Source organism: Juglans regia, unplaced genomic scaffold (assembly GCF_001411555.2).
Source record: "Juglans regia cultivar Chandler unplaced genomic scaffold, Walnut 2.0 Scaffold_40, whole genome shotgun sequence".
Classification (NCBI taxonomy): Eukaryota; Viridiplantae; Streptophyta; class Magnoliopsida; order Fagales; family Juglandaceae; genus Juglans; species Juglans regia.
Genome location: NW_023358852.1, coordinates 1 through 21,392, shown reverse-complemented (window position 1 = coordinate 21,392; position 21,392 = coordinate 1). Strand labels below are relative to the sequence as shown.

Sequence of the window (21,392 nt, the reverse complement as noted above, 5' to 3'; positions counted from 1 at the left end):
TGGCCATGAAGGCCGCATTAAAATATAAATTTAGAACAAGTTGCACTCAGTATGAATTCCCTGCCAGAGTTTGTAGTTCAATAATCATTATCTTTGGGTGGTGGTGCATGACAGCTTCCACTCCTCAAGCTTTCGAGAGTTTTTAGAAATGTGATCTTTCTCTTCATCCTGCTATTTGGGTGTCTCCTATCCTTATGCTTCATGTGTACTAAGGTTGCACCCTTTGCACTTTGAATAAATTTCTTATTAAAATATTAATTCCCAGCCGAAAGAAAAGTCCATGAAACTTTTCTATGTGATAGTGTTGTGCCCATGAGGTGCATTACAATAAGTTTTACTTAGTCAAGGGACTTTTTTGTTATTATTTACTTAAACGTGCTCAATATAAGCTTTCTCCACCCAAGTTAAGACTCAAAGAATGTCACACAAATAGTATTTAAAAAATAAAAAGTACAGATACTATGCATTTATATATTGCTTGAATGAACTTGTAAAAAAACAAAAAGGACAAACTTAAAGAAGTGAACTTACATATAGAGGTCCAAGATCCCATCTATGGGCAACAGGTGCCAAGATAAACCACAAGACAATAAGGGCCCATGCCTTTAGACTGAGAGAAAGAATCGCCATCAAAAGGATATCTATCATGACAAATAAAAGAAGACTCATTAGCAAATAATTTGTTTCGAAGTATAGCAGTTAGTCAACTAGTTGATTACCTGGAAGCTTCAACTTATCATGTAGAAAAGAGTAAAGCCTCCTTTTCCACCTGCTTGATGAATGTGGGAGCTGAAACTTCTGTAATGAGGAAAAACTACTTAACCAAAACAAAGAGAAAAACCAGAAATGCTACATAAAAGAGGGATTAACTCCAGCTTAAAATAAAACCATAATTTAGTTGTACCAGATCTTCATCGTCGTCTTCATCATCAAATCCCTCACGAAGATGTTTAATTGGTGGCTTCGGTTTGACGGCAACAATTAGGGAATCTAGAAAACAAAGGAAAACAAATTCCCACAATCAAAAGCCAATCCCTCAACAATCCCAAAACCAAACACTTCATAGACCACAATTAAAACGTGATTCTCAACTGTCATTAGTACCATATTCCTTCGCCTCTAGCTACAACTTACAAGGACACATCAAGGCGATAAATTCAGTTCAAAAGGAATTGATAAATTAACTGGACCTAGAATCCAGAAACCCTAGAGGTTCAGTCCTCTAAGCAAACAGGTGTTCTTAAATTTCTTCCACGAGATCTTGCAATGTTGAAATTAGAAGAGATGATCATGGGTCTGCAAATTTTTGTCTTTTTTCTGTAGTGATCGTCACATTTCTACAGCTGATGAGAATTTTAGTCAATACTGAATAGCCGTAATGCATATTTCGTACATTAAATGCCAAGTTAAACTTAACAGGTTTTGAAGTCATGAAAAGACATGCGTGTAACAGAGTCAAAACATAAACTTTAGATTGCAGGTTACAACATGAAAACTGACCGATTTCTCAATTAGAATATGACTTGTTGTAGCTGCGGTGCCCTGGTTGAATTTTGAAGGCGTTGTATGGGTATGTACTTTATTGAGTCCAGACTGGGTGTTTACTTAATTGAACTGGACTGCATGAGTGCTTACGGGGAGCAGCAATTACAAGTACTCCCTTTGGATTACCAAGTCATGACAGTAACGTTTTAATGTTTGCAGGTATGTTCATCTAAAAGACTTTCTCCAACTGATGTTTTTTATTTTTTTACAAGTAAGAATCTTTATTGAATAGAATGAAACTAGGCAATGCCCAAGTACAACTCCACCTGATGTTATAGATGTCAATATTGTTATCTCTTGTTTAGTCTATCCAACTCTAGATAAAGGTAAAGAGACAAATCTAGGATGATCATTCCAAGCTAATAACATTGGGGACAAGGACCCATACCGCCATCATTAAGTCGTAGGTAGACATGGTTCCCATTTTCGTCGTTGTCATGCAATACATTCCCTCGCAAAATAAGCCTTAAATGATCAATGGGTAGACGATCGTTTCCCGAAATCAATCTTCTCAAATCACACACCTAATTTACGAACAAACAACACAAGCGCATTATGATGATCAGAAACGACAAACACCAGTTTCACTTAATTATGCAAAAAATCCAAAAACATCAAGCCAAACCCTAACATATCATACATGTATGTAGACATGGAGAGAGAGAGAGAGAAGGGGCGTACTTTGATGGTAGAGGGAACGCGGAAGCGAGAGGGGCGAGCGGGGCCGACGGTTCGGAGAATGACTTCCACTGTATTATTGTTATCTACTTCTCCATTGCGATCAGCGTCGCCCACATCGGGCCCCTCCTCCTCTACGATCTCTCCCATAAATCTATCCAAGCTACGATTAGATAGATTTGCAGGGCTCGAAATCAATCAATCGGTTGCTACTTATTGGTACTCACCGCCACCGGCGTCCGTACAGTCTCCGAGAGAAAGAGACCAACCGACCCCCTTTTTCTTTTCACCACCCCCAGCAGCTCCTTTCTCGCTCCCGGCGCCCTGCGTGTGTTTAAAACGACATCGGATAGTGCTCACATCGTTCGTACACTTATATATAACGAGGGCCTCAAAAAATCGGAATCCCTTCTTTTGAAGATTGAAATCAGATAGGAACGAATCGAACGATACATTCAACGGCTGATTCGTCATAATTTTGGATCGGTTATTTTAGGCTTCGGTTCCTCGACTACTCTCAACTCATCATTACAATTTTTTTAAATTTCAACATAAAATATAATAAACAATTTAATTTTTTCAAATTCTAAAATAATAATAATATTAAAAAATAATATTCTAACAATATTTTATCATCTCAACTCAACTCACTTCAATATTCAAACACAACCTTAATATTAATAAAAGTTATATATCTGCCTATACTTAAAAGCCGCTATAATGTTACTGTTTGTTACTGTTCATCATGAACAATAAATCTAAATCAGCCGGTTTTTTTTTTCATATCTTATTACTGTTCATCGACAGTATGATGAACAGTAATGAACAATAAATTTTTTTTTTTTTGTCCATGTGAATGTTAATGTGCGACGTAATACCACAATCGTGCGTAGGGAATGAGAGAAAGGAAGAAAGAAAAAGTAGAAAAAATATTGATTTTTGAGTTTTAAATGATCAATAAAGAAGCTGTTTTTTTTTTCTTTGCATGTTTTTTTCGCATATCCTATTACTGTTTATTATATCATACACAATCTAAATCAGCCGTTTTTTTTTTTCATATCTTATTACTGTTCATCGACAGTATGATGAACAGTAATGAACAGTAAAGATTTTTTTTTTTGTCCGTGTGAATGCCAATGTGTGACGTAATACGCAATCGTGCATAGGGAATGAGATAGAGGAAGAAAGAAAAAGTAAAAAAAATATTGATTTTTGAGTTTTAAATGATTAATAAAGAAGCTATTTTTTTTTCTTCGCATGTTTTTTTCGCATATCCTATTACTGTTTATTATATCATACACTAAAAATCAATTTTAATTTATAAAATACTAATTTTTTATCATTAAATAAATGATGAAATTTTACTGTACATTTTTAAGAGAAAAAAACTATCTAATTAATTTGAATTTTTAATATAATTTAAATTTCATAATAAATTATGAACATAAATAAATAATAATTTTATTCTTATACATTAGACTATTTTAATATTTGAAATTACATTTTATTTTTTTCTTCAATTTGACAGATGTGGCAAACGTGCTTTTTTTTATCAATTAGAAAATCTTACGCCATACAGGATTTTACACAAGTACCACTAATTTCAAAATAATCAAGCCATTTATAAAATACTAATATTTCATCATTAAATAAATAATAAAATTTTGTTAAATATTTTTAAAAAAGTATAACTATATAAATAATTAGAGTTTTAACATAATTTAAATATGATAATATTCTTAATTAACTAAAGAGAACTGCTACAACTAATAAAAAAGTAACCTGAAAATATGTCATGAATGTGTATTTCATGTTTTTCTTTTTCTTTTCTTTTTTTCATGTATTTTTTTAATCATCATAAACATTTTTAAAAAAATAAAAAATTTATAACCTCATTGGGTCAGGAGGGAATTGATAATCTATCTCTTCCCAAACAAAATTATTGAGTTCGAGGAAGAGATTAATAGATTCTTAGGTTTTCAGAAACTTTTATATATTTTTTAAAATATTATTTAAATATAAAATATTATTTAATTTGTTAATCTAATCATTACAATTTTCTTAAATATAAATTTTTTAAATTTTAAGACAAAAACTACATTAAAAAATTATATTCTAATAATATTTTAACTTTGATAATATTTTTATTTTAACTTTTTTTCTCTCATTTTCTAAAATCAAATAAAACATCTTAATCCAAATAATTTTATATATTACTATTCACAAACCATGTCACTACTATTAATACATCGATCCAAATCATATCTAAGGATATGATGTCTATGTGTGTTGTTTTTTGAATGACGAGGCTGCTGCTGATACATTAAAATTTTTAAGATTTAAATCCAACCCTTCATTTTACCACTTCTCATTTTTTTTTCTTCGGTTGGATTGCTTCGATTTATGCAATGAAGTATTATCACTATCACAAAAATTCTCCACATCTCTTTTCACTTGTTAGGTGCAGAAATTGAGTTCATAAAAAATTCTCTATATACTACTTATTTTACTTATGATTACGTTTTTTTTTTAACCCAAAACATATTTATATTTTACAAAATAAGTTGTTTTTCAACCGGGCAAATGTGCCTCGCACATTGCCCAACCGCTAGTATATATATATATATATGATATAAATTAAATACTTTATATTAAAATAATACTACTATACCTCTCTATTTTGCCCCTCATTCTGACCACTCTCACATTTAATTTTTTTTCTTCTTTTATTTACTAATTAAGGAAGTGAAAATTAAAATATTGATTTTTTTTTATTTTTTTAAAAATGTTTAGAAATGTTAAAAAAATGAGCGGTGCTACTCTACCGCCTGAGTAGCTCCGCTCGTTTATACCGCTAGTTGCTTTTGTAACTTTTTTTTATTCATTTTTCTATTTACATTTTTTAATATTTTTAAAAAATAAAAAAATACACTTTAAATCACTTCCTTCATCATTAAGTAAAAAAAAAAAAACAAAAACAAAATCACTAAGCGGTCAAATGGAGCGGTAAGTTTTGGGCAGAGCAAGGCAAATAAATGGAGATGGAGGTGGAGGTGGTAGGCAATGGAAGAGGCGGCTGGAGCGGCAATTAGACCCTAAAAGAGTTCTTCAAATGTGCGGCACTGCTCTCAAAAAGTCATAAATTTCGTGCTAATGATATGCTTAAATAGAATAAGAAAGAAACCTTAATGTTTTTATATTCTCGCACACAAAATCGCTTAAATTATAAGACTCAACTTGGCAGCCACGTATGTGCTTCAGGAGTTTAAATTTAGAAGTCCTTATTAGAGACAACTTTGTAGCCCTTTAAGATAGCTTTCCAACGCATTAAGAATCGTATCAATCCGATATTTGAGCAGAAAGTTATGAGTAAAATACTAAAATGTATCCATTCTGTCTCCTAACGCATTTTGGACTCTGATCTGAATTACTCTCTAACTCCATCATTATCCTTCTTTGAAGAGTCTTACACTCGTTGAAAGTTTTTAGGTTGTTCCAACGTCTTACCCACTTGAAAGTCTTTTGAATTTGAAATTAGAAATAAAATAATAGAAATTAGAAATAAATAAAATAAGCATAATAGAATATTAAAAATATGTTGTGCATGTGAATGAACATTGTCCAATTAAATCACAAGTTATAAAATTAAGCATAAATCATACTATTAACCAATTTAAATCACAACTCGGATTTATTCATCTTAAACATTTTTTCATCTAAAAGTAATAATAATGTAATGAAATAAATAAAATATATTGGTTATAAATGTATAAAATATGTAATAATTCAGCTCAATCACACCCCCAACTAGCATTTTGCTAATCCTTGAGCAAAATAGTGAAAATTAATTGAGATGAATATTGCATAAAGATTGAAATTCAAACAGAAATAATCAAACACAATTATGAATTCTCACAAAAGTGACGCGTTACTACTCAACTCCCAGGAGCTATATCCACCAAGACTATCTCAACAATCTTTCACATAGAATTGAGGCAAATGTCTCAGAACTCAAATGTGTGTGTGAAGCTAAACTGGTTTTGTTCTCCTCATTGCTAGTCATGATTTGTCATAGGATTTTTCAATTTTAAGATTAATCATTGCTGATTCTAACTACCTCAAAGCCCAAGGGATTAATAGTTTTCACGCCAGCTCTGTTTTTAAAGATTGAACACTCTCAACCCCCAAAGTCTTGAGTAACTATTTTTAGCTCTTTACTTAGGAAAGTTCACTAAGTCACCTTTATCCATTTTTTTTTATTATTATTTTTTCATTCTTTTCAAATCTTTTTTTTTTTGAACGCATGGCTCGGTAGTCCTACAGTTTACTTCTCATATGTTAAATTAATGAACACTAAATAAAGAACACTACAAGTGTAAGCATGTGCAAAATATCCTTCAAAATTTACCATTCGTTCTACAAAAATCTTATCAAGTATCATCTTAATAAGTATAGCATCCCGGTGTTTCAAGCTACACATCAACAAAAGATGATGCATAAAAAATCATGCTCTATGCTTAAGTTTGAAAATAAATCTTCACAAAATGATTCCGCTCAACTACTCCACCAAGATGCTCAGATTTCACAAAATACCAGAAATGGAGTATGTGTCAATCATATATGTATCAATGCACATAATATATATATATATATATTTTATATACTTATGCACATACGCTACCTCCCAACTAGTGAGAGACATGATCCTCAATGAATCGAACAAAAGAAAACAAAGTGCATAGAAATAAGCAAGCAAAAAAAAAAAAAAACATGAAATATAAAATCAAAGCGAAACAACAAATAAAAACAAACAAAACGTAAGTAAAGAAAACTGTAAATGGAGAAAAGATCAAAACACTTTACTGGAATCTTGCACAAGCAAGATCTCTTCGTGTGGATCAAAGATCTTCAGAAACGGTTTTAGACGTTGTCCATTGATAGTGAAGCTATTTCCATTATTTGGATTAACAATGTCTACCGCGTCCGTGAGGATGAACCTTATTTACAATGTACGGCCCCTTCCATCGAGATTTCGACTTCCTGGAAAAAAAATGCAGTCTTGAATTGTAGATGAGCACTTTCTGATCAGGGTCAAGATGTTTATCATGGATCTTCTTGTCATGTAAGGCCTTCATTCGCTCTTTCACCAAGCAGGAATTATCGTAGGCCTCTCTCTTTATTTCTTCAAGTTTTGAAATCACTTCAATAGCATGTACCTCTAATTCGTCGCAATCACCAGGCATCTTGCAAGTATTGAACACATTCATTTCCAATGTCATATTCTCGAATTTGAGTTTCAGCACTCCACTTCGACAATTTATCAATGCATTGGAGGTAGCAAGGAATGGGCGCCCAAGGATGACAGGCGCCTGGTAAATAGTAGTGGCTGGCTGCTGCATATCAAGAACTACAAAATCCACTGGATAGTAAAATTTGTCCACCTAGACCAGCACATTCTCAACAATACCCCTCGGCACCTTGACTGATCTGTCAGCTAACTGTAGCTTGATGGAAGTCTTTTTTAACTCACTTAATCCCAACTGTTCATACACTGAGAACGGTAGCAAATTCACACTGCTCCTCAAATCAAGTAGAACTCTCCTAATGCATGACTCACCAATCATAATGGAAATGTGGGGAGAGTTGGGATCTCCAAACTTCTGAGGAGTCTCGCTCAATATCAATGCGCTGACTTGCTCCGTTAGGAAAGCTTTTTTTTTTTTACATTCAGCTTCGTTGTGCACAAGTCCTTTAGAAATTTTGCATGTGAAGGAACTTGTTGTATGGCATCCAAAAGTGGAGTATTAATCTTTACTTGCTTGAAGATCTCTTGAATCTCAGTGTGATATTTATTCTTTTGGCTAGATGTCAATCTTTAAGTATAGGGAACCACATGTTGGTACCCCTACTAGTTTTAGCATCTGCACTCATAGGCTTCTTCGACTCTGGTCTCACTACCTCTGGTTCTTTTTCAGCTTCATCAGTTTTTGTTATATCTTCAGGTGTAAGAGCAACTACCTGTCTATCAATGGTCATCTCTGGTTGAAGAACTTTCTTTCCACTTCTCAAAGTAAGAACGACCTTCGCTGTCTCAAAAACCTATCCCGAGACATTATGCACTTGCTATTGTTGTTGCCGATATACTTGAAGATTAGGCTGAGGTTGTGCTGGGAATTTTCCTTTCTCTAGAGTGCTCAATGTCGTGCTCATCTTATTGATGGTGCCCAGCAAGTCATTTATGGCCTGAGTGTTTAGATTGTTTGTGGTGGCTTGAATCTGCATGAATTGCTGAAGTGTATTGGCCATTTGTGCCATACTGTCATCTAGAGACTTCTTCGTAGATGATTGAGGCAAAAAATTCTGTGCAGCTACATGAGGCTAAAATCCTGGAGGTGCTACAAAAGGATAGCTCTAAGAACTCTGATATGGTTGATACTGGTGCTGAAGAGCAGTCTTATGAAATGACTGCTGAGAAGGTGGTGGAGACCGGCTAGGCTGATCATTCCTCCATGAGAAATTTGGGTGATTCTTCCATCCCGGAATATATGTATTGGAGAAAGGCTGATTTTGTGCTTTATTTACCCAGTTCTTTGATTGCATCTGCTCATAGCCACTCTCCTGAAATATTGGCATAATTGGGTAATCTTGGGTCTTGTGGTTTGAATCAGCACATAAAGAATATACCTCTACTGTTTTCACAACCTTCACCTTTTCCATCTCCATAACCTCCAATCTTCTAGTTAATGCAGCTATTCAGGCTTGAACATCAGTGTCCTCCTTAACCTCATATCTGCCCCCACTAGCAATAGTCCTCAGTGGCTGTGTTGTCAATGAAACTCGATCAGTGCGAGTGTTCTATTGTTGTGCGCTCTCAGCAAGATAGTCAAAAAATGACAATGCTTCATCAGGTTCCTTACTAAAGAATTATCCATTGCACATAGTCTAAACAAACTGCTTGCATTGTGGAGTGAGACCAGTGTAAAAATAATTCACCAACCTCCAGGATTCAAAACCGTGATGTGGACAGATGTTCACCAAATCCTTAAACCTTTCCCAGCTGGCCTGGAAAGTCTCATCAGATTTTTTTATTGAACTGACTAATCTGCTCTTGTAAATGCTGAGTTCTCTAAAAAGGATTTTTTTTTTTTGTAAGAACTCACGTTGCATATTAGACCAACTAGAGATAGAAATAGGTCTCAAAGAATTAAACTAAATCTTCACTTTTTCCTTTAAAGAGAAAGGAAATAAACGAAGTCTAATAAATTCATCAGTAGTGGCTCTATTGATAAAAGTAGTACAGACCAACTCAAAATCTGTCAAGTGCTGATAAGGACTCTCAGAATCCATTCCGTAGAACTGAGGTATCACTGACATCATGCCAAGCTTAATAGAAAAATTAGGTGCATCATCTGGTAAAATAATGCATGATGGTGCAGTGGTGCGAGTGGGCTGCAAATAATCTCTAAGAGTGCGTAGTGCAGGTGCAACCATAGTTTGTTCAATTTCAATGTTCTCGTCTGTAGAAAAAACATAAGAGCTATCTATCTCTGGACTGTGTATATTACTCTCAGTGTTCGATGTAACTCTAACCAACCTATTTAAATTGTCCCTCATCCATAATATGAAACATCAGTCCAAATAGCATAAGTAAAGTTCAAGTGATTGAGTAGTAGGTGACAAGTGAAATGTGTAATCAGAGATAAGATAGTGAAAGAAACATTTGAGATAAAAAATAAAAAAATAACGAGGCTAAATTTACGTCAAGCAACTATTCCCAGACAATGGTGCAAAAAACTTTACTCACTAAAAAATGAGAAACACAAAGGCTATCCCAAGTGCAGGATGATGTCGCGTAATAATTAGGAATAAATTCCTAAATTGTCTCCTCAGGAAAATTTATTTAAAATCAAACTTGTTTAAAATGGTGAAAATATTCACAAAGAGAAAATAAAAATAATGGTATGTGCAATGAATGGAAGAATGCAACAAGAAAGAAAATGGCACTAGTCATGTACTAGATTCATATTTTTGGATTTTTGAGTGTCAAAATGAAATGTAAAAAACTAACAAATTGAAATTAACAATAAAAATATAACTAAATTAATCTGAAAATTAAACAATAAAACAGAAATTATTTAAGTCTCGATTAAGGTTTAATTAATCTAATATGCAATGGAACTAAGAGATTAATAAAACTAATCTAAGAATTAAACTAGATTAGAAAGTAATTGACAAAATACGAACTGAAAATTGAAAAATCCCAAAATCAAGATTATATGGTTCATCCTTGTATTCAAATCACAAATTCTCAAAATTAATCCATACCAATTGTAATCACTGTTAAATGAAAGCTTAAAGAAACGATAAAAATAAATAACACAAAGTAAATAAACAGCAAATAAAATGCCCAAAAGTCTAAGCCAAATATTTCAAAAATACATCACAAACTTTAAACTAAAATTAAATAAATAGTAGAGAGTGAAAAGAACAAGCCAAATAAATGGAGATGGAGGTGGTAGGCAATGGAGGAGGTGGCTGGAGCGGCAATTGGACCCTTGAAGAGCTCTTCAAATGTGCGGCGCTGCTATCAAAAAGTCCTGAATTTCGTGCTAATGATATGCTTAAATAGGGTAGGAAAGAAACCTTAATGTCTTCATAGTCTCGCACACAAAATCGTTTAAATTTTAGGACTCAACTTGCAGCCATGTATGCGCTTCAGAAGTTCAAATTTGGAAATCTTTATTAGAGACAACTTTGTAGCCCTTTAAGATAGTTTTCCAAAGCATCAAGAATCGTATCAATCCGATAATTGAGTGGAAAGTTATGAGTAAAATACTAAAATGTGTCCATTCTGTCTCCTAACGTATTTTGGACTCTGATCCAAATTACTCTAAAATCCCATTATTATCCTTATTTGAAGAGTCATACACTCGTTGAAAGTTCTTAGGTTGTTCCAACGTCTTGCCCACTTGAAAGTCCTTTGAATTTGAAATTATAAATAAAATATTAGAAATTAGAAATAAAATAAAATAAGAATAATAGTATATAAAAAATATGTTGTGCATGTAAATTGATAATTGTCCAATTAAATCACAAGTTATAAAATTAAGCATAAATCATGCTATTAACCAATTTAAATCACAACTCGAATTTATTCATCTTAACTATTTATTCATCTAAAACCAATAATAATGTAATGAAATAAATAAAATATATTAGTCTAAATGTATAAAATATACAATAATTCAGCTCAATCAACGGCATAATAGTTTTTTCCTAAAAAAATATGAATAAGAAAAATGAAAAATTGCTAGGCAGTCACTGCTGAGCGGCACCCTAACAACACTCTTTATATTATGTATAAGAAAATATAAAATTTAAATTCATTTACTGGTTTTATAAAAATACTATATTATAGTAATGCCACATACAGCCGTGAACAGCGCAAATGACATACAATTATTTTGAAAAAAAATAGGATCTACTATTAAAAAATTAGTTTTTTTTTCATGAAAGTCCATATTTGCTTACTTATTTCAAAGAAATTGCGCGGTATTTGTGCACTCCAAGATTGTAAATATTATTTTTTTAATCATCAATAGTTATTTCTCATTCATTCATAATCATAAGGTGCAAAAATTGCATATGTTTACAATCTGTTGCCAACATCATGTTGCTCTAAACTATTGCATAGTATTTCTCTGTTGATTATACCTGCAATATTTATAGGTCCCTCTTCAATCCAACAACATTCACCTTCCATTCTCAAAGCCATCTTAGCAAGTTAATGAGCCACACTATTGCCTTCTCTGTATATGAACACCACAGACCAATCTTGTCTATGAAATAATTTGCACCTCATGTCATCAAGAATCTGCCCCATCGATGCACATATATATCTCCCTTCCCTGTTACCCCTTTTATTACTCTTTCAGAGTCTCCTTCAAACACCACATTTCTAACATCGAGTTCTACTACTAAATCCATGGCTCTCCATAGAACAGCAGCTTCACTAGATCGGAAATTCCACTAAACATCTTTGAGGCACATAATGAGAATCATAGCTCTCCCTTATAATTTCTTGCTGCTATGCCCATCCCAAGTCTGTTATTTGTTTTATCAAGAGCAACATCGAAATTCACCTTAGTTACTCCCTCATCAGGTGGCTTCCACTTTCTATCTTTCCTCCTTTTGATGTTTAACTCCTTATTCTGGTTCACCTCAGCTCTAGATTCTTGAAAACTTCTAAGGCTTGATATAGCAGCAGTTATAACTTTGCTTGGACTGTCAAACTTGCCTTCAAACACCATTCTGTTTCTTCTAATCCATAATCCTTTTAAAATCGTGGCAACCTCTTCTACTTTCTTCTTCTGCAGTTTTGTCTGCATATCAACCTAGATGTAAAAGAAATCATTTTCCTTACATTTCCACTTCTGCAGGCCACTTTGATTTTCTGCCCACACGTCACTTGCAGATGGACAGGTCCATAACACATGACATACTATTTCTTCATCCATACAACAAGTTTGGCATGTAGCAACTTCAATAATATTCTTCTAGACAAAGTTCTTCTTGGTAGGCAAGATGTTGTTCAATGCCTTCCACACAAATTGCTTGGTAAAGTTAGGAACATCAGAACCACTTCTGGCAGGTGTCTCTTATAAAGAGGTTTTATCGGAGACCAATTAGAGCTTGCCACGTAAGGGCTCCATAACTGTGGACGCATAGCAGGGAATCAGAAATCTTCCTCCCTAGTTTCCATTCCCACTCGACGAAACTCTCACTCATCTTCGATCTCTCTCTCACGAAATCCCTCCCGAAATCCCTCCCGAAACTCTCACTCATCCTCGACCTCTTAGCAATCCATTGAACCCAACCCCACCTCCGATCTGTCACCGGTGAAGCACATTCATCAACATTTCCTATTTGAGTATTTTTGGTCTTCTACCGCTGCCCACGTCGTCACCCACGGCCAACCTTCACCACCACTAGCTTCACCGACCTCTCTAGGCCCTATCCTATCAATCTCGGGTCTTCGTTTGCACCCGTTCAAAAGTGAGTTTTTGAGACCCACGGCCACAGTGTATTTGACACTGTTTTGTTGCTGTGTTGCTGCTTCTTGCACTTCCGTGATCCTCCAGAAATTGCTATATAGCGCTGTAAGTATTTTCCAAAGAACTCTTGTGATTTAAATGTATTTTTGCACTAACTCATTACACTGTATTGAATTATTGATTGATTTTACCGAACTAAGTCCGAGTTGTACGGGGGTCGGATAGATTAGTGGAGGAAGTTGTTTGTGTGATTGGATTGTGTTGACATTGTTGGTTGTTGGATATTGATGTGTTGTGTTCATTGCAATTGCACGCATGTTCATGTTTGTAATTGAAAATTGGATTTTTGCATGATTGCCTGCATGTTCATGTATTTATTTGAAAACGGGGTTTTCATGTGAGAAATGATTTTGAGTATGTTTGAAATGTTTTGGATTGACTGGTTTGAGAAAAAAGGAAAGAGACTGTAGGGATGGTGGTAAGCAAGGATGGTGGTAGAGTCCCGCCTGCTATTCCCGCCTACGGTGCACGCGGTAGGGATCGTGGTAAGCAGGGATGGTGGTTGTGTCCCGCCTACGGTGCATGCGGTAGGGATGGTGGTAAGCAGGGATGGTGGTAGAGTCCTGCCTGCGATTCCCGCCTACAATGCACGTGGTAGGGATGGTGGTTGTGTCCCGCCTGTGATTCCTGCCTACGGTGCATGCGGTAGGGATGGTGGTAAGCAGGGATGGTGGTATTGTCCCACCTGTGATTCCCGCCTACGGTGCACGCGATAGGGTGATGGTTGTGTCCCGACTGTGATTCCCTCCTACGGTGCATGCGGTAGGGATGATGGTAAGCAGTGATGGTGGTATAGTCCTGCCTGTGATTCCCGCCTACGGTGCATGCGGTAGGGATGGTGGTAAGCAGGGATGGTGGTATAGTCCCGCCTATGATTCCCGCCTACAGTGTCCTATAAATGGTTGGTTTTTGGGTAAATAATTTTCTGGGAAAATGTTGGATTTTACGTTTTGGCTAAAAATGAGATTTTTAGCGTGTGTTAGAAAAATACTCGTTTTCGGGAAAAATAAGGTTTTGGGATCTGTTAGTTGGTTGCTTTAATGTGTTTTTATCTCGAGGGTTGTTTGGATTATTACTTACCTGCGGTACCGTTTTATGGTATTGTAGATTTTGATGCAGATGAGGATGATGAGCCTTAGGCTTTGGCTCCATTGGAAGAGCGATCTGGGATTGCTCTCGTGTATCGAGATTTATTATCCTACTCTTTTATGTATTTATCTTTTGTAATATTTTGGGATGACTGTATAACATTTTAAATAGAGCGAAAATAAATAATCTTCACTATTTGGTTGTTTCAGTTTTTATTCTTATTTCTTATTTATATTTTTTAAAAATTCTCTCTCTCTTTTCAAAGTCTCTGACCTTAGAACCGCTTCTGGCAGCGTGAGGGAGGGTTTGAGTTTTCCATTTGAGAGACAGAGAGAGTGAGAGAGCAAAAAGAGCAAAAAGAGAGTGAGAGAGCAGAAAGAGAGGGCTCGATTTCAGATTGAGAGACAGAGATAGTGAGAGAGTAGAGAGAGAGAGAGAGGCTTTGAAATTTCGGATCGAGACAGAGTGAGAGAGCAGAGATGGGGGTAAGGAATTCAATCCCCTGTACGCACAGCTCTTCAGTTTCTTCATGTGCTCTTTATGTGGCAAGCTCTCATTGGTCTCCGATGTAAAAGGTTTATAGGAGACACCTGCATGAAGTTATTCTAGGAACATTTAGTCTCCAGATCCCCTCCCATACTTGTTTCTGTTTCTACCTGTTCGAGCATTCACCAGATTATGCTTTTTCTATTTCAGTGCCTAAGTGGTATGCACTTCTCAAAGAAAACCTTCCATCCTTAGTGAAGCCCCAAAAACTTTTATCATCCTCACCATACCTGCTAAGTGGTAGACTACAGATCTAAGCAGCTTGTTTTCTACTAAAAATTTCACAAACCAGCCTCTCATTCTAGCAGTGAATATCCTAAAAAATAAGAGAATTGACTTTTGAATCAGCAGCTAGGATACTAAGAGCATTCTCATTGGATTAGCTAAAAGTTAAATCTAATGAGTATTTAGCTATTAAAGAGTAAAATATGCTCACATTGGATTAGTCAAATTTCAAATATTTGGAATTTAGCTATAGTGACTTTTAAAGGTTTTTCCAAATTTGAAGGTTAATGTACATACATTAAATACATATTTTATTAATTATTTCTCTCTCTTTTTCTTTCTATCACATATTTTATCACAATTAATATATTAATTTGATTTAGTGGTATATTAATTTAATAAGAACATGATTATTAATTAACATATAATAAGTAGAATAGTAAAATATGATAAAATTAAATTAATTAATAATTAAAAAAATTAAATATTTTTAAAATTATTAGTTATTCATTACTATATAATGAATAAATGTATAATCTAATGTAGAGATTTAATGTGAATAACCAAAATTAAATTCATCTTATATTATTTTATTATTATATAATAAAAAATAGCTATTCCAAGGTAGATATTTATGTGAATGGAATAGTTAAAAGTCAAATTTTTCTTATATTCATCAAAACTGTTATTTAACTTTAGCTAATCTAATGAGAGTGCTCTGGTGATCTCACTTGAAAATTTTCCAGTATTGGGAAGCCACTTATGATTCCAAATAGAAATATCATTTCTCATTATATGAATCTAAATAGTTTTTATAAGTATGTAACTTATGTATTTAATCTCAATTGTCGATAATTTTTTACCTCATATACGAAGAAGGTAAAAATGATTAAACACATGGAAAATGTAGTATTTAATATACCACTAGACATTTCATCTCCTAAATTTTTTGTTCAACTAAAGAAAATAAAAAGTTACATGTTTTATCTTTCAGCTTTTCTACGATTCTTAACGAATATAATGATGAAAAAGTTAATATATGTTTAGTTCTATTATATTTTTGTACAATAAATTAAAAAAAAAAACTAAGTTGTTAAACAATTTAAAAATAAAATACAGTTTTGAATTGGTTCAAATCGGTTTGAATCGATCGATTGAAGTGATTTAGTAAACGATTCAAAAAATTTATTAAAATCGGTTCGATTTCTTACCGATTCAATTTAAATATGCTGAATTGATCTTAATCGAATTATTTTTTCGAATCTTGATACATAAGGGAGAAAGTTCAAATCATACGCGGTGAGAGGCCTGAATTTACACCCTCCAATAAGTAGTACACATGTAAGCTGTCTATTTTATTGTAATTTTATTTATAATGGAACCAATAATAGTAATATAATTTTTTAACTAGATATAAAAAATATAAAAGTGCTATTATATAATATATATATAATTATACGCTGATTTGATTTAATATAATATATGATATTTATTTTGTAATAAAAATATTTTATGATATGATCAATCACAATATTTTATAGTTTATAAACTGTTTTGTATAATATTTCTGTGTGTAGTCCAAAATAAAAAAAAATCATGCACAGTCCAAAATATTTGGTCTAAAACAAATCTTACAAAATATAAACACGACAGATTTTATATGTTACAATATTCTAATAAAGTAAATAATAATAGCTAATATAATTAAATGAGTAATAATACATATTTTACGTTTAATCACCTCTATATTTTGATTATTTTTAACACAACTTAGTGATAACGAGACTACTAGCTCTTCATTTGACCAAGTTATCAATTAAATGATGCCAATAGCTCAGACCAACACTGTGGATATTGAGTTAGAAGAAGTTGCTAACATCTTCTAGAGTTTCTCATACGTACAATTATTTTTACATATTTTTTATATATTTCATTGATATAATTAGTCAAAATTATAATAAAAATTAAATAAAATATTACCGAATATAATTTTTTAATATTATTCTTATTTTAAAATTTAAAAAAATTAAATTATTTATTATATTTTTTGTGAGAATTTTAAAAAATTATAATAATTAAATAAAATGAGATGAAATAATTTGTATAACTAAACGAGGCTTTAAAGTGTGTAAATTCTACTTATTTTATTTGAAAAAAATTAGTAAATGCAAAATCGACATGAAAAAATAAGTGCGTAAAATTTAAACATTCTAAAATTGTATATAATATTATTATATAAAAAATTACACTATTCCAATATATATATATATATATATATATATATATATATAAAGAGTTGTAGACTAATGAACAGTATAAATTACCGTCACGGACTCAGTGCACCTTGAGGACTCCTGCCTGAAATTTACAGACATATATTTTTTTTCATTTAAAATTCTATTTTTTTACAAACTAATATAAAAAGAACAAAACAATTAAAACTCCCATTATAACAAGTTGTATCTATATTTTATCGATGATAGTAGATATGGCCTCGTTTAAAAAAAAAAAAAATTTATAATTATCATCGTTTCATCTCATTTAATTATTATAATTTATTTAAATTTTTATATAATAATTTTTTTAAATTTAAAATAAAAAAAATATTAAAAAATATAATTTAATAATAATTTATTTAATTTTTAATTTTTATTTTAATTTATTTTATTTCAACTGTAAAAATAAAGGAGGGGATAAACGACACTTGTCACGAAAACAGAGGTGTTAAGAAATAAAAAAAGGAAATAAAAATAATGGCTCCTTGGCTTCTGGTCCTAGGATGGGGCTGCCATTGCCCACCATTCATACAAGATAATGAAAACCAGGAAATATATCAACACTCTATCCCTTACTTGTTCGTCCGAGACAAGCAAAACAAAACACACACTATACTACAAAGGATAAACATGGCTCTCAGAATGTGGGCTTCTTCCACGGCCAATGCATTCAGATTCTCTTATGCCTCCAAATCCCATCTCTCCCCTGCGTTCTCTCTCTCCCGCTGCTTCTCTACCGGTAATCTTTCCTCTCTCTCTCTCTGTCTGTGTTTGAGAGTGTTCATAAAGAAGATGACTTTCCTTTTGTAAAGCTGTTTTCAACCTTCGGTGATGAGGTGGGAGAGAATTGATTTACTAATGCGGGAATTTTTTCAGTGTTGGATGGTTTGAAGTATGCATCCTCGCATGAGTGGGTGAAGCATGAAGGCGCTGTGGCTACAATCGGCATCACCGACCATGCTCAGGTTTTTCTTCTTCTCCCCAATATGCTGTATGATATTATTAAAATTTATGTCCCACATTGCTTACGAGAGGAAACTTTTTGGCCTTTATAAAGATTAAGAAAGAGCGTTGATGGTAAATTCAGCTAGTCTTTTGGAGAATAAACCTAATAAGTGGTATCAGGGCCAGCTTTCGATGCTCAGCCCTTAAGGAACAGGTCTGAGAATTAAAACCTGGCTCTGATACCATTTGTGTTAATTTAGGACTTTGGACTACTTTTTTCTTTTTTATTTGCTGATTTTTTGTAGCCAAAAATGATTCTAGTTGTCATGATTATTGGTAAATGATAGAAATAGGCTAATCATACTCATAAAAGAAAAATAAAAATGGTGCTTGAAAAAAAAAAAAGATGAAAATGAGCTACACTGTAATGGGCTCAAACCAAACTAATTCAAATTGATCACCTACGGATTCGTTTGGTTTGTTTAATTCTCCAGGCCGATGTGGTGGGTTCGTTTTGATAATACAATTACACCTAAAGCTGAACCAAAACAATTTGGAAAATTCTTGGTGATGTGAGCCTGCCACAATTGGGCTTCAAGGAGGACTCTGATAAGCTCCAAAAAGTCCAGCCTTAGTCCAGTACTTAGATATCATATGTAAGAGTTAGAAAGAATATCGTTTAGGCGTGATCTAAGATTTTAGCCTTTTACAAAGAAGATGTGAGCAAAGTTTCTTAAAAAACAAAGGGGCTTTACAGAGATAGAGATTTCCGTAGGTTTCATGTGCTTCAATTTACACATACACGCACACACAAAAATGAAATAAAAGAGGCAAACTAAAATGAAGAGAAAAAGAAAAAGAAAAAGAAAAAGAAAAACCTAAACAAGAAGATGAAAACTTGAGTTTTGTGTAAAAACAGTTCCGTGAGTGTAGTGCATGAGACCGGAGTTTACTTTGCAGGGGTGAGTTCGAAGGGCTCTGCCTTGGAGAGATTATCCGACATAAAAAAAAAAAATACAAAAAAATGTAGCCAACATATATATTATCCTTGAGCTTTGGTGCTGTAATGTAGGATATTAGGGTTTAAACACTTTAATCTTTTGTGTTCTTTCTTTTTCAAATTATTTAAGTTTTATCTAATGCGTATAACTTGAAACCAAAATTAACTTTTGTGCCATGACTTTTGTGAAATGCGTATATGTTATTCATGAATATCGAGTTATGTTAATGATCTCTTGTGTTCTTCCTTTCCTAATATTTTCTCCATTATTCATATATGGAATTTAATATTATACCTCACACATACATCATGTATAACGATAAGAAGACTCCATTAAAAACCTTTCCTGGCCTCCTAAGATTTCGACCTCATACCTAATTCCTTGACTCTTATCTTTTTTCCCGGCTGACGAATGCAGTAAACAAATTGGCAAAAGCTTGATCATGCCTGGCCACAAGCTAAGTCAAGGAGATCACATGGTCCGGATAATATATCTTTAATTTATTAGGTTCAGTATCATTATCGTTTGGTTAATTATAACATGACCAAATCAAAGAAAAGGACGCCTGCTAGACTATTATATTGTTGTAATATATTTGTATTTTCTGATGGCATCAAAGTTTTGAATTCTAGTGATTGAATATGTATTGCTTGCACGATAGATAGCTTGTGTAATTAGCATTGGCCTGGAGACTTTTACTTGTAAGCATGAAAGATAATACTCTAAACAGTTGACATGACATGATTTGATTTGCATACAGGTTTGATTTTTCTTTCTAATTTAAGGGCTCAATTAAAATGAAAAATTGAAATATGGAACTGATCATCATCATCATCATCATTTGATCGATATGTTGCAGGACCATCTTGGAGAAGTAGTGTTTGTGGAACTGCCAGAAGCTGGGGGCTCAATATCTCAAGGTGGCAGTTTTGGAGCTGTGGAAAGTGTCAAAGCAACCAGTGATGTCAATTCCCCTATCTCGGGTGAGATTGTTGAGGTCAACACAAAGCTTACTGAATCACCTGGCTTGGTAATTGATTATCTTTACCATCTCAATTTCCATCTACTTTTCCTTTAATTTGATTTGATCAATTCCTATATCTATATATTTTTTATTTAATTGCTTAGAATTCAGACAACATTGCAATCACGTGTATTAAAAAGATGGAGCTGAGTTTTTGTATGTATTTATAATTTATGGGTGATATATATATATTTTGTAATGAAGATCAATTCAAAGCCATACGAAGATGGATGGATGATCAAGGTGAAGCCAAGCAATCCCTCTGAATTAGAAGCCATGATGGGTCCAAAGGAATACACAAAATTCTGTGAGGAGGAGGATGCTTCACATTAGAGTTTGAACTTTTGAAATTGCTGCATGCCGGAAAGTACATCTTGGACTAATTGATCATTTAGAGCTGCTAAAGATTGATCTGATTTGTTATGTTCTTATCATGAGTTATTCTTGCATGCTTTCTACTAGACCTTTTACTTATCATTAAAAAAGGGTAAGAAAATTTTATTAATTCTTAATGATCAAAAAGTTGCTTGCTCTAGCCGCCTCTAAGTTACTCGTTTGTTTTCAGAAAACTTCTCAACTCATCTCATTTCATCTTATTTAATCATTACAACCTTTTCAAATCTCAAAATAAAAATAATATTAAAAAAATATATTCTAATAATATTTTATTTAATTTTTAACTTTAATTTTAATTCATCTCATTTCATCTGCGAAAATAAACGACTTATCAAATTATATGGATATTGCTTTTCCTAATTTCCATCCTTTGTTTTTCCCACTTTTGTAATTCTGCATCTTCATCCCTGATTACCTGCCCGTTTCATCTCAATTTTGATCTGAAACTTCCCGGCCCTTTGTTGATCTTTGACTAATCGAGGCTGGGATGAAGATGACTTTTACATTAGTTTAATCAAGGTAAGCTCTAATACCCATAAAAAAAGAGGGAATA

At 33.2% G+C, this 21,392-nt stretch overlaps 2 protein-coding genes across 2 annotated transcripts; one reads left to right on the top strand and one right to left on the bottom strand.

Moving 5' to 3' along the window:
- Nucleotides 1–498: 498 nt before the first annotated feature.
- Nucleotides 499–2,613, bottom strand: LOC118345733. Its single transcript, XM_035687021.1, has 5 exons — nt 2,227–2,613; nt 1,934–2,069; nt 905–990; nt 720–798; nt 499–641 (listed from the first exon to the last, which is right to left on the bottom strand). The coding sequence occupies exons 1-5, from the start codon at nt 2,371–2,373 to the stop codon at nt 514–516; spliced, it is 576 nt and encodes a 191-aa protein (XP_035542914.1). The 5' UTR covers nt 2,374–2,613; the 3' UTR covers nt 499–513.
- A 15,421-nt stretch (nt 2,614–18,034) lies between these two features.
- Nucleotides 18,035–20,959, top strand: LOC118345732 (glycine cleavage system H protein 3, mitochondrial). Its single transcript, XM_035687020.1, has 4 exons — nt 18,035–18,212; nt 18,350–18,438; nt 20,279–20,449; nt 20,648–20,959. Exons 1-4 carry the CDS (start codon nt 18,104–18,106, stop codon nt 20,774–20,776), a joined length of 498 nt encoding a protein of 165 aa, XP_035542913.1. The 5' UTR covers nt 18,035–18,103; the 3' UTR covers nt 20,777–20,959.
- Nucleotides 20,960–21,392: the final 433 nt, after the last annotated feature.